The sequence below is a fragment of the Salvelinus namaycush genome, chromosome 2, assembly GCF_016432855.1.
Source record: "Salvelinus namaycush isolate Seneca chromosome 2, SaNama_1.0, whole genome shotgun sequence".
In the NCBI taxonomy this organism is placed as follows: domain Eukaryota; kingdom Metazoa; phylum Chordata; class Actinopteri; order Salmoniformes; family Salmonidae; genus Salvelinus; species Salvelinus namaycush.
The window spans coordinates 16,768,182-16,782,967 of record NC_052308.1 but is presented as its reverse complement, the minus strand read 5'-3'; the positions used below and the strand labels follow the sequence as shown (position 1 = coordinate 16,782,967).

At 43.7% G+C, this 14,786-nt stretch overlaps 1 protein-coding gene across 5 annotated transcripts in view; it reads left to right on the top strand.

Moving 5' to 3' along the window:
* Positions 1-14,786, top strand: part of LOC120059432 (ephrin type-B receptor 2) — a 152,273-nt gene that overhangs the window by 93,774 nt on the left and 43,713 nt on the right. For all 5 annotated transcript variants that reach the window (XM_039008504.1, XM_039008487.1, XM_039008496.1 and 2 more), the window contains 2 exons: positions 10,794-10,949; positions 12,611-12,946. In XM_039008504.1, coding sequence (XP_038864432.1) covers positions 10,794-10,949; positions 12,611-12,946 — 492 coding nt within the window. The remainder of the gene's footprint in view (positions 1-10,793; positions 10,950-12,610; positions 12,947-14,786) is intronic.

Below are 14,786 nucleotides of genomic sequence, written 5' to 3'. Positions count from 1 at the left end.
TTATGTAATACAACTTTAGGTATTTCTTAACGTTAATAATTGATAAAATTGAAGACGGGATGATATGTGTTCAATACAGGATTAAAACGATATGTAGCATGCCTTCTGTTTGATTGAAACGCATGTCTAGGACACCAGGAGTGCCTCGACTTCAAGATGGCCGTATTTCTTCATTACACAAAGGAATAACCTCAACCTATTTCTCACGACTGTTGACATCCAGTGGAAGCCGTAGGAACTGCAAGCAAGTTGGTTAGAAATCTGGTTTCCTAATGAAAACTCATTGAAAAGACAGTGACCTCAAAAAAAAAATTCTGAATGGTTTGTCCTCGGGGTTTCGCCTGCCAAATAAGCTCTGTTATACTCACAGACATGATTCAAACAGTTTTTGAAACTTCAGAGTGTTTTCTATCCAAATCTACTAATAATATGCATATCTTATCTCCTGGCGATGAGTAACTGGCAGTTGAATTTGGGTATGTTTTTCATCCAAATGTGAAAATGCTGCCCCCTACCCTAGAGAAGTTAAGTGGGCGTTGTTTCAAGAAGCAGTGCGGCTTGGCTGGGTTGTGTTTTGGAGGACGCATGGCTCTCGACCTTCGCCTCTGCCGAGTCCGTACAAGAGTTGCAGATGATGACTACATATAGTAACTCCTGTTAGCACCTGTCAGAAAAGCCTTGTGTGGATAATGGCAGGAGTAGACTCTTTTGTCCTCGTTACCACTGCGACATCAGTGAGTATAATGTTGTATGATTTGCTTTCACTTTAGTTGGGAGTTATACCACTTACATTCCACTTGACGTATCATTGTGTAACTCAATGTGTCAAAAAGGGGTTTTGTATGTGTGACAATGGTCATCTCTACAGGCTATTCAGCGTATAAACTGTATTTATCTTCCTGTTCAGCTATGTCTTGTGCTAATCATATTCATGAGTTAAGGTGGGTTTTAGACATAGCTCCTGTGACTTCAGCCAGGAGATGTAGCCGCAGCCAGGTTGGTTGACAGGGCATCTTTAATAGAGATTAATGCTCTCACAGGGGTCAGCTTGACTCTCCCTGGCCACACCCCAACCATCTGTAGCCCCATGTACTATGGAGGTCCACCGCCAACCTGATTAGCCCCTAATACCGTCCAGAGACCAAATTGTCAAGTGATCTGCCTGCATGAAATGACCCTTCACGATTTCTGTGTATCTGTCAGCTCAGATGCCTGTAATTTTACCATTCCCCATATCTGCTTCTTTTCTCAAAAAAATGAGAGAGAAAAAAAGATGCAGTGAAAATTCCAGACATTATTACCGTGCTGAATGTATGGCTCCAGAGATTCTCCCCTTTCATCTTTCTTTTTCATCTATAGACACATGGTAGTTATCAGACACTATGGAAATACTGCGGTTAAGATACTTTTCCCTTTGCTGATTTCACATTTCTGGGGTATTTTATGACCTGATGACTGTGCTGTGTTCCAACTCAAGGAACACTATGTTGTTTGAATTAGAAAGATAATGTTTGCCACATGTGAACGATACAGTATCAGGAGATGGTCCAAGTGCGTGCAGAGGTGTGTGTTGGTTTGTGTTTGCATTTTATGTCTGAAGGCGTCCGTGTGCTTCCTTCCGAAATAGTTCGTAACAGTTTGTGCATATATTATGACAACATTTAATTACTTTTTGGTTCGTTTTGGTCTATGGCAAGTTTTTTATTCGGCTGCTTTCATTTTTCTCGAGGCAAGCCGAAGTCGGTAGACGAAGTGTATGCCCCTTCGTCTGTGACCAGTCAACAGTAGGGATTCAACAATGAAGGGTTTGTTGTCATTCAACGAGAGACAAATCGTTTTTCAATATAAAATACTGCACCAAACATCTTAGTTAGATGTCAAATTGCACAACTAACGTCAAAATCAATGACATATTTCTTGAGTTATCTTAGACTAATTCTGACTATTTTGAGGAAGTGTATATTGGCTACAGCGTCTCAAAATGGACAAACAGTAGTATTGCTGCTTTTTTCTTGTTTTTCAAGAGAAGGTCTTTTTAAAGAAGTATGCGAGCACACTCAATCGGTATGCGAGCAAGCTAGGCGCCAGCATGCAGAAGGCTGAAGGAATGAACATAATGAATGGGGATTTCTGGCTTTAATCCACCAACAGATGATTTTTTGTGAGCTTCTATGTTGGCCTGTCACATGTGCTTTTTGTCCTTGATTGCTTAACCATAACACAGTTATGCTGTAGGTATACACATGGAGGGAAACCTAAGATACCAACACCGGGACACAGGGTACATCTGAGCCTTGTATTTAGCACCTATTGTAGGAGACGTAGATAGGTGAAATTGGCCTGTGGGCTGTGGACAGGGGTTGTTTATAAAGTTATACTGTGAGTATTGTGTGTGTGTGTGTGTGTGTGTGTGTGTGTGTGTGTGTGTGTGTGTGTGTGTGTGTGTGTGTGTGTGTGTGTGTGTGTGTGTGTGTGTGTGTGTGTGTGTGTGTGTGTGTGTGTGTGTGTGTGTGTGTGTGTGTGTGTGTGCGTGCGTGCATGCGTGCATGCGTGAGTGAGTGTGTTTGGACGTGTGCTGGATGTCTAGTCTGTGTTGTAAAACTGGGCCCTCCCCTCTCCAGCTGTTATGCTGGTGAGCCTGCCCACTGAGAGACCATTTCCCAGGTGTCTCACACATTTCTTACTAATCTCCTGCTCACATGGGCTCCACCGGAGCACCTAATCTGTCTCCATGGCGCCCGCTGGGTAGATTTGGGCTTGATGCTGTCTGAGGAGAGCTCACTGACAACTGTAGAGGAGACATGGCTTAGAGCAGGGACACTGACGAACAGTCACTTTCCACCTGCCACATCCTTCTGCAGGCACACACACTCACACATTAATTCATAATGAAAACACAGATAGGGCTATGTACATGTGTAGTGTACACACACATGCATAGAATGTAAGATGACAGGAGCCCAGCCATCACTGGGCGTAGAGGGGAGTACATCACCAGTGAGGGCTGCTGTTCTGACCCCAGCCTCTGAATCACCCGAGCAGTCCAGCCCTCTCCTCCTCTCCTCAGTAGTGACAGTGGGCATCCGACTCACGCTGGAAGTGTTCCTGTCCTATCCAGGACGTGGAGAGAAGCTTCATTTACATATAGTAGATCATTGATGTTCAGCCTCACACCCTGCTCCCCAGTGCGAGCCACGGCGAGATTCAGGCACGCTAATTGCATCAGACAGGGAAAAATAGAGAGGGAAGTGAATATCTAATTTGTGCCCATGTGTGGGGTGAAGCGAATGCCAGTTGTATTATTGCTTTAACACCGTCCTGATTGAATTAGCTGGCGAGGCCCGGGCCCTAATTGAATTCCGGGGCCCTGCGTCGCCGCTCAGCCAAAAAGAGTGTGTTCCCTATGGGAAAGGTTACATCGAGGGGGCAGACTGGCTGTTGTACTAAACACCTCCTACCTACGTTATGGATGCTGTCCTTAGGCAAGGTTAGCTTCTCCTCACATGTGACCACTACAGAGACTTTTGGCGCAGAGTAAATCATTCATATTTGCGTGCTGTCCCTATTATAGCTGACTGTTTTTCCTTATCTAATTTGGATTTGATCTGCTCCATCGCGGGACCGTAAGTATGGCACAAAACAGTCCTCTCTCTTTATGGGCTATCCTTATTAAGGGATAACATCTGATCTCTAGTTCCCAGTAATTAATCCAAATTGTTTATACAGGAGACAGAGACAGTAGATAGAAAGCAGGAAAGCCGTGCAGAAGCCCGGTCCTCCCTACAGTAGTCCTCTCAGTGGCAATAGGAAATACCCTGTGACTCTGGCCATTTTCACTGCTTTCAGCACTATTTTCTGCTGCGCTAACAAACCTTCACACCTCCAATTCTTTTTCTCTCCAACCTTTTCTCTTTCACACATCCCTGATTCACACACAGAAGCGCACACAAACACACACGTAATGAACACTCACACACGCATGTACGCACGTACACACACGCGCGAGCATTGGACACACGCGCAAGTACACACGCATACATGCGCACACACACACACACACACACACACCTTACCCCTCTTTCTCTCCCTTGTCTCTTTTTAATGCTGCTTTCATTAAATGCAGCAGTTTTAGGGGCTGGTTGTGGAGCAGCTGAATAGGAGGAATGGGGAAACAGGAGAGGGGGTGGGGGGTGTTCACCGTCACTGCTGCAGTCCTCCGGCCTGCTGGACAAAGCACCTCTCTGTCGGGCGGGGTTGCTGGGGGATGGGAGACAGGGTGGAGGGAGGTGTGGAACAGGTCATGGGTTTTTCTCAATAGACCTGCTCTGGTTGGATTAGTGGCTGTTTCAGCCAGATGATTCCCCGGCCATAGTGAAGCATTGCACAGCTCAGACGGCCATGATGGAAATGTAAAATGCCCAGCCTTTGTTTTGTTACTCCTGGCTGTCTGGGCTCACAGTTATGCTGCTGTGCTGCCTGCATGTATTTGTGTGTGTCTGTGTGTGTGTGTGTTTGTGTGTAAGCAAACTGAGCTGGAGAAGCCAGATGCACCAGCAGCTCAGAATGCTTCCAGTAGAGTGGCTGGCTTCATAATCAGCATTGTCACTGAAAACAATGGAGGCCCACCTCACACACAAATACAGACTAGGGTGGATACAGTGTCTTTTCCTTTCCTCTGACATAAATCTGCCTGACTGGCTAAACCTTTTGAAACAACTAGCAAATGGCCTGCTGTACAACCTGACTGGCTCCCTGGCACGGAGGACTCACTTCTCACAATACCATTTTTTTTTTTACAGTGGGTCTACAGTACTTCCAATTAAATTCTTTATGTCAGGATGTGTTATTAGAAGTCATAAACACAGACAGAAAGGGTTGGCCTCTATCCAGTCACTATGTTGCCTCTGCGCTGGAGAACAGCAGTCATTGAGATGTGACAGCCAAGCCTTTCCTTTTCTGACGTGTGCCTGGAACCACTTTGAGGTGATCTGGACCCTTTGACATGGCTGCCACTAAATTAAATCCGAAGTGTTTATAAATTCCATTAGAATGTTTCTGTCTGCCTTTTCTTCTTGACTTAATGTGGCGTTTCATCACTTCTGTCAAAATCCATAGGTTCTAAGAGCTGAGAAAAACATTGCTTATTTATCTAATGATATTAATAGACATATACAGTAGAGTGTGCAAAGCTGTCATCAAGGCAAAGGGTGGCTGCTTTGAACAATAAAAAATATGAAATATATTTTGATTTCTTTAACACTTTTTTGGTTACTACATGATTCCATATGTGTTATTTCATAGTTTTGATGTCTTCACTATTATTCTACAATGTAGAAAATAGTAAAACATTAAGTAAAAATCCCTGAATGAGTAGGTGTGTCCAAACGTTTGACTGGTACTGTATTTAAAAAGAATACAAGAGAGAAGGGAATATAAAACTCCAGCAATGAATATTTCCCTCATATTACTTCCCCTTGCCAGAGGGATGTCTGAAGTTGGAAGCTACATCCAAAAAAGACTTTCGCCCTTACATGTCGACTGAGGGATTCGAGGGAGATTGTGATCAAACAGCTCAACAGTACCAATCTGAGCAAGGAGCGAATCAAAGTGCTGATCTGCTTTTTAATCAGAGCTCTGTACTCTTCCGCAGGCTACATCTGACACCAAGCAGCTCATCAGCCCTCCAACACAGCCTCTTGAAAGACTTGTGGAATTCCCCCCCACCCCCCCAGCCCAAAATAAAGACCCTGGCGGCAGGGCCGGCTCCAGGCATAAGCAATCGCTTATGGGGCCCCTGACCAAGAAAAAGGAACTCAGTCAGTTTCTCAACTGTTGAGTGTTAAAATAGTAGAATACTCAAGGTGTAAGTAAAAAATGTGTTTATGCATCAGCAGTTTTTCTCTTGTCACTGGCAGTCACTCAATTAGTCATAACAATTTTTGGATTGGCAAGTTAGTTCAGGCAGTTCTCTAAACTTGTAGTAAACATGGCCAAATTACCGACCAGGAATGCAGGGCACGTGCCCAGGGGCCCTGACCTCCAAGGAGCCCCCATTGATTTTGTTAGTCACTCTCACTCAGATACTGTATCATTAGTCATGGCAAAATGTGTCAAATTGCAGGAAAACAGCTTTCAAACTACAAAAATGTATCTTCATCCCATGGCAAAATGTGCAGAATTGCAGGGAATTAGATTTTAAACAGCAAAACTGTCTCTCTGCCCGATGGCAAAATGAGTAGAATTGCATGAAATTTGTTATAAAAATGCTGAATGTTCTCTCCTCCCTATGGCTAGATGTGTAGAACTGTGTAGAATTTTTGTTATATCTGCCCCATGGAAAATTAAGGAGAATTACATGACATTTGCACACAGAGAAATCCATCCCTTGGCAAAATGACCCGTCAAGGGCCACTAAAACATTTTGCCGGCTTGGTGAAAGGACCCCCAACCAAATCTTCCTTAGGGCCCCCAAAAGGCTAGAGCCGTCCCTGCCTGGCGGTGACAGGCTGAGCCCACACCTAAAACAGCCTGGTCTGTATGTCTGTCTGGCCATTCCTGGCCATATCTGGCTACCAAACAATAGAGCTCGTTTTTGACACTGTGCCCCCTTCCCAACTCTCTCTTCCATATAAAACATACTTGGCCTAAACTCCTTAACACACTCATTCATTCAATCCTAAGCACTGCCTACTGCCTTCTGTCTTTCTATTTTTCTCTCCTCTGCTCCACCCCTTCTCCTTTCCCTCTCACTGGCCCTTTCTGCTATTTCCTTTGGTATCGCGCTCCTCTGACCTCTTCACTGCCTTAGACTTCACTGTGTCCTTTAGTCCCAGTCCCAATCCACAGAGCTGGGGCCTCATTCTGTGACTCTGGTGACTGGCAGTGTGAATGTGCCGGCCTCATGTTTCACTCTGTACCGGGCCACTTTCCTTCATCAATCACGTGAGAAGAAAAACATGTCAAGACTAATATTTATTGAAGAGCTCGATCAGATTTTCTCAGTATTTATATCCAATACCGTTTCCTGCGGCTGACGTTTATGACTACGATCTCATCCAAGTCAAGAGCCTCTCGCTGAAAATTTATTTTTGCTTTAGCTATCCACAAGATGCATCAGCTTCACGGAACATTGTCCTCTCTCTGTGTGTGTATGTGTGTGTGAGGCAGTTTCTTCGAAGGAATCTGAGTTTGATGGGCCAGGGCTACTAGAACGCAGAGGTGCAATAGTGTGTTTAGCAGTTTTGAAGGGAGGATGATGATTGAGATGTGTTCTACAGAGAGTTTGTGGGGAGTTGGGATTGGAAAAGAGCAGTAATCTTGCTCCAACATGGTGCTCCAGCATGGTGACTGGGAACTGGGATCTGTCTTCCTAGCAAAAACAGTGGGATTGAATCCAGATTTATTCTGCCTTGTGATTTGACCTTCTCCCAATAAAGCACATATTTTAATCCAGCTGTAATTGCCAGCTCAGACCAGGGATGGATAGGGATATGATTGTTTTATTTTTACTAGATATGGAACATAGTGAGAGTTTGTGAGATTATGGAAAGTAGTGAGAATTTGTGAGATGGGATATGATGCAGAGTAACTCAACAGAATAAGGATCCCTCCAGATTGTTTTGTTTTTTTGCTCTGTGGGTTCCTGACCGATTCCAATGTTGCATAATGTATTCAGTGGTGTAGATGTATTTTTTTAGGTGCCGGAGGGCAAAAAAAGAGTAAATGACGTTACAGTCAGTGTGTACTGACTGATGTAGTCTATTGAATAATATTGGGCTATTCTATTGCTAAAATGCATCCTCCAAATGCAAACTCTGCTTATGCCTAGAAATGTTCCTCTTTTTAATACCCTCAAACACCGAAATATGCCATCATCACTGCCAATCGTCAATGATAATTCTCCACATTTTATGGGTGAAAGCTGCATCTGCATGCCAACCATTTGATCTCAAACAGTTTCACGGGAATAGCCTATGCATCTATAGTAGATGTTCTTAAATGATGTTACTATTGTTTTGTGAACACATTTTAGAAGATGGTGTTAACAAGCTATATACTACCTTCACATTGATTCAGCTAAACTTCATTCAATGACAACAGAGATAGTTCTCTGGTAGCATTGGTATATGGACATTCAGAACACTGTGGAGGTCATTCATAAGTGTGGCACCTTCTGCGTGTCAATTTGTCATGTGTTGCTTTAGCTCGTTGCTTTAGCTCGTCCCCACACCACTCCATCTCATCCTCTTCCGGATGGAGAGAGAGAGAGAGGTGGGTGCTGATTATCTCAAGCTGAACCAACCTCAGCTGGTTTGGCCCCAGTACAAAAACAGCTCTTGACATGGTGCTCGAGCAGGTGCTGCTGTGCATTCTGGGACTGGTTCCACAGTGTGTGTGTGTGCGTGTGCATGTGCGTGCATGCATGCGCGCTTGAGTGTGTGGCGAGGCAGGTGGATCTGAGGTAAAGATAAAGAGAATTCAGAAAGAGTGAGTTTCACTGTAAATGGTAGTGCTTCACTGTTTTTTGAATGTGCACGAACACACACACACACACACACACACACACACACACACACACACACACACACACACACACACACACACACACACACACACACACACACACACACACACACACACACACACACACACACACACACACATACACAGTTTCGATGCAGTGGTGTGTGATCAACGTCATCCCTATCCATGGCTGTATATTTTCCTCCCACTCAGGACTTTAAAGACTGCACTTAACTTTTACCGCCTCTCAACCCCGTATCCGGGATCACCCCCCACCCCCCCCACACTGATTAGCATCGCTAGCATAGCTTCACAAGTAAATAGTAGCATCTAAATATCATTAAATCACAAGTCCAAGACACCAGATGAAAGATACAGATCTTGTGAATAAACCCATCATTTCTGTTTTTTAAAATGTTTTACAGGGAAGACACAATATGTAAATCTATTAGCTAACCACGTTAGCAAAATACACCATCTTTCTTTGTCCACCATTTTCTCTCTCCACCACTAGCTATCACCAATTCGGCTAAACTAAGATATTGATAGCAACAAACCAAGAAAAAAACTCATCAGATGACAGTCTGATAACATATTTATGGTATAGGATAGGTGTTGTTAGAAAAAAGTGCATATTTCAGGTAGAAATCACAGTTTACAATTGCACCGACCATCACAAATCGACTAGAATTACTAGATAGAGCAACGTGTATGACCAATTTACTCATCATAAAACATTTCATAAAAATAGACAAAGCATAGCAATGGAAAGACACAGTTCTTGTGATTTCAGACCATATTTCAGATTTTCTAAGCGTTTTTCAGCGAAAACACAATAAATCGATAAGTTAGCATACCACATGTGCAAACGTTAGTAGAGCATGAATTCAAGGCAAAGGGAGCTATAACGTTATCATCGCCAAAATATATTAATTTTTTCACTAACCTTCTCAGAATTCTTCCGATGACACTCCTGTAACATCATTTTACAACATACATATACAGTTTGTTCGAAAATGTGCATATTTAGCCATACAAAACCGTGGTTATACAATGGAAATAGTCACAACTCAAGCATCAAAATGAGGGACGTCAGCTTTCAGAGTGATCTAGTTTAATCGAAAGCTAATCATATACTTGACTAAAAAATACAGAGTTGACAGGAATCGAAAGACAAATTAGTTCTTAATGCAACCGCTGACTTACATTTTTAAAATTATCCTTACTTTTCAATACAGGGTTCGCCAAGTGAAGCTATACCAAACAAAATGGCGAAATATGCGTTTAAAATATTTCGACAGAACAACGATTTATCATATTAAATATTGCTTACTTTGAGCTGTTCTTCCATCAGATTCTTGGGCAATGTATCCTTTCTATGTTATAAATTTCTTTTGGTCGATAGATGTCCTCTGTCCTTCGAAATGTCCACTACCAACGACCGAGACCCCCGAAACGTTCCCAAAGCTAAAAAGTGCACGACAAAGAAATTCCTCAGAATCGCACTAAACGGATATAAATTGCTATAAAACGGTTCAAATTAACTACATTATGATGTTTTTAACAACTATAACGAGTAAAAACATGACCAGAGAAATATTACTGGTTAAACAACGATTTGGAATGAGGCAAGTCCGATGTCCATCCCGCTTGTGACGCGCGAACAAAAGAGAGTGTACTCCCACGTTTTGTGGTTTTATATGGGCTGGGATTGTGCAATCGATTCCATTCAAAACGTGATGACGTACAGACACCCAGAGGAAGACGTAGGCAGTGTCGGTTTCTTCATAGCATTCACTGTCGCCTTAAAAACAGACTCCAGATCAGGGGTAAAAATTTCTGAAATCTGACCCCTGTCATGAAAAGTGCTGTAGATATTGTTCTGTACCACTCAGAGACAAAATTCCAACGGCTATAGAAACTATAAAGTGTTTTCTATCCAATAATAACAATAATATGCATATTGTACGATCAAGAATTTAGCACGAGGCAGTTTAATTTGGAGACCCAAATATGCTAATGCGGAACAGCACCCCCTATAGTTCCAAGAGGTTAACAGGAAGTAGACTACTCCAGAAGATCTCAGGCAACTAGCGTGCTGTGAGCAAGCTGAATGATGAAAGAAAAACACAGTTGTCATCCCCACATACTTCCTTACATGAGATTATTTTGCATTGTGGCGGCTGGATGGCATATCTCGTAAAGTGAGATGCAGACAAACAGGAATATGTTCATATCTCATTTCTCTCTCTCTTGTGTTATTTTTCCAGCTTGTCCATCGGCCTTCTTCAAGCCTATACAGGGTGATGCATCCTGCATGCAGTGTCCAATCAACAGCCGTACCACCAATGAAGGAGCCACTAACTGTGTGTGCCGCAACGGTTACTATCGCACCGACTCAGATCCCATCCAGATGCCCTGCACAAGTACGTACTGTCAACTAAATGCACACACAGAAACACATACATGCACGCTCGCACACTCACACTCTTTTAATTTCACACCCTGAGGAACTGACAGGAATCAGAAATCAAAGGATACCACAGCCTCTCTGAGCACAAACAGTCCGGTCAGAGAGGAGTCCTTCACATACACCCAGCACTGACATGCTCATAGAGCCCATGCCAACAGGTCTGGCCCAACACACAGGCCACCCTCCCCTCCTCACATCACAGAGCCCTGCTGCCCTCAGCCAAAGCAGAGGTTACTGGGCCAGGCCATGCAGCATTGTAAGGGAACAGACGGAGAGAATAGCCTGGGCCAATATTCCTCTTGTCATGCCAATGAAGCCATTTAAATTGGAATTTGTGGTTGACGGAGGGTCTAAGAAAAGAGAAAGAAAGAGTGAGGGAAATACAGAAACAGAGAGAGAGAGAGGAATATGCAGTATATACAGTGTGCTAAGAAAAGAGTAAGGGGGAGAGATGAGAGACAGGGGGAAGAGAAGAAGTGAGAGAGAGGGAAGAGAAGAAGAGAAGAGAGACAGCTCCTTTCACCACCCTGGCAGTTTTTTTTATCTGTGAAAGGGAGAGGGAGAGAAAGATTTGAGCGCTTCCAACAAAGGAGATTTGCATAAGCCCGGCTCTGGGAGCAGAGCAGCTGAATGAGAAAGCAGCGTCACGTCGCTGGTATTAAACACAGCGGGCCCGGGCTGATTAAAGAAGGGAAACGGGCCCATTCGAGTGGCCCGCGAGCTAACTGGGGCCATTAGCTGCCCATCCCAACCCTCCCCAGGAAGGAGATGATGTTTACGAGGCTGTTTCGCATGATAGAGAGACACAGACAGACAGAGGGCCTCGATGGGCACTGCTCCAGGCCTGGAAGTCCCTTAATGGGAGCCAATTAAAAGGGCGGTTAAATAAGTGATCAATTCAGGTTTAGGAGTTTGTGGGCGGGGGGAATTTCCTTGTTTATCTCATTAGCCCTGGAGAGAGCATCCTCCCTAATTAGCTGCACATGCCCATAAAAGATAAACAGTACTCATTGTACATTTGTTTGGGCTGTCAGTCAAATGTGATGCCATGGGGAATGTTACTTTCAACCAGTGATGCCTCTATAAGAAGTGGTTGTGTTTGAGGAACAGTCACTTTCTCTGTCTTGCAGTACGTCTACTTGGTGCTCTGCTGTACATAACTAACGGATTGAAACAGAAACATGTGGCATAATGGACATCAAAAGTCACCTCATGTTGAAGATCAGTGTGTTTAAATGGGCATCCTATTAAGTTGAGTATACCAGGCAAAGACCTCAAAGAGACTGTGCTCTATTTGTGGGCGTGTGGGTTCTCTCTTCTCCAGTGAAGGAGTTATTTGAGTAGAGTGATACTGGCTCTGGTATTCTCACCCCCCAGAACTCCAAGGACACAGGAAACATAATTCCCCTGCCAACATCTAAATGAAATGTCATGAATTAGTGCTTTTGAACTGACTAGAGTAGATTGAGTCCCTACCATTTCTCCACATTTTTTTCTTTCACCTCAAGTCTGTAGGCAAACCATAGTCTACATATGAGACTTCTGTCAGTGCTTCTCACATTCCATACAGAAACCAACTAAGATGTTGACTGTATATTGTCTGTGTTTCTCCAGCGGTGCCGTCTGCTCCTCAGAATGTTCTGTCCATCGTGAATGAGACGTCTCTGATGCTGGAGTGGCAGCATCCTAGGGAGTCAGGTGGTCGTGAGGACGTGGTCTTCAACATCATCTGTAAGAGCTGTGGAGGGGGCCGGGGAGGCTGCACGCGCTGTGGCGACAACGTCCAGTTTGTACCCCGCCAGCTGGGTCTGACTGAGCCCCGGGTCTACATCAGTGACCTGCTGGCCCACACACAGTACACCTTTGAGGTGCAGGCCGTCAACGGTGTCTCTGACCAGAGCCCCTACTCACCACAGTACTCCTCCGTCAACATCACAACCAACCAGGCTGGTGTGTAGACCCTTCCTTATGTTCTCTCTGTCTCTCTCTGTCTTTCTCTGTCTCTCTGTCTCTCAATTAAATTACATTCAAATGGCTTTATTGGCTGGGGAAACGTATGTTTACATTGCCAAAGCAAATGGAATAGACAATAAACAAAAGAGAAATAAACAATCAGTTAACATTATACTCAATGTTCTCTCTTAGCTATGCACGTGCGCAGTCGAGCAGTAGTCGCGAGACTGCCGCGCAGCTCCCCCGGGACTGCTCCCCCGGGACTGCTCCCCCGGGACAGCTCCCCCGGGACTGCTGCGCAGAACAAATACTGTATCAGCCCACAGAGAGAAGCACCAGATTGAACTTCACTCAACTTTCGAAGGTTTTCCCTATTAGTTAACACTATCAACGTTTCCCTTTACTGTGGCAATTGTGATCAAATCAACACAATATTAGCCACTTTCAATGCAACATACCGAAACAAAACAAACTATGTAAGATATTTTGTTGTAGGCAGAATGCATCAGAGTAGGATTCTATTGCATTGACACACACTACTCAACCTGTACTCTACACAGACTTGTGCGGCATCACCAATCAGAGCTGCAGTAGGCCTATATACAAATAGACCATGGCCATATGGATCTGTGCCATTTACTTTGAACTGGACTGTGTTTATAGCTGTGGTCTTGAGTAGATGCACTTGTTCTGAGATCAAAGCAAGATCTGCATGTAGCCATGTGGGCACATTTTGTTCATATCCTTTGCTAGTTAGTGAGTTATTAGCCCAGTTATAGATCATTTGTAGTCAGCAATAGGGGAGGGACTGCTTCCTACAAGAGCACAAAACATGTACATTCCTAGACATCTTTGAAAAGCGAGTCAGGTAAAGAGCTTTTTTTATGTCTTAAAGGGGCAGTGTTGAATAAGAGAGACATGCTTGAATAATCTAAGTAGCCAATAAGCAGAGGTTAGCATAATTTGTCTGATTCGCTGTAATAATGGTATGAGAATAATAATGCATGTTATTTTGTAAAGTGGTTTCTTGCATCAACCCAGTTTTCAGTCACCTCCTTGTCTGAAGGACAAGTGGATAAACAGGTTAATGTCCAGCCCTGCATGTTTTTCCCCCCCAAAAGTGTCATGGAATGTTGGCCTGCATTGAACACAACACATTGGCTGCTACTGTAGGCTGAATGATGGAACAGAGATTTCCATGTTCAAATGTTATGGGATGCATTTCTCCATTGTTTTTGATGGTAAGCCACTCTGGTAGGCCTACATTATGATCAAATAGCCACAGTAGCCTACTTGGCCACTGTTAAAACTGTAAAGCGGGTACAGCCTCAGTGATCACAGTAAATGCGCGCTGAAAGTTGCACAGATTTTCACAATGTTCAAGTTTGCGCTCAGCGGACCTGAAATTTGCTCAGTGCCGAGAAAATTCAAGGGAACATTGATTACTGTCACAAAAGTTAAAAAATATATTATAGACATTTCAAATGTTATATTATTGGCTATGTACAGTGTGTAACAATGTACAAATAGTTGAAGTACGAAAGGGAAAATAAATAATCAGATAAATATTGGTGGTATTTGTAATGTTTGTGCTCCAGTGGTTGCCCTTTTCTCATGGCAACGGGCCACAAATCTTGCTGCTGTGATTGCACACTGCGGTATTTCGCATAACAGATATGGGAGTTTATCAATGTTTGATTTGTTTTCACATTCTTTGCGAGTCTGTGTGAGCGTTGGGAAATATGTGTCTCTAATGTGGTCATACGTTTGGCAGGAGGTTAGGAAGTGTAGCTCACTTTCCACCTCAATTTGTGGGCAGTGGGCACATAGCCTGTCT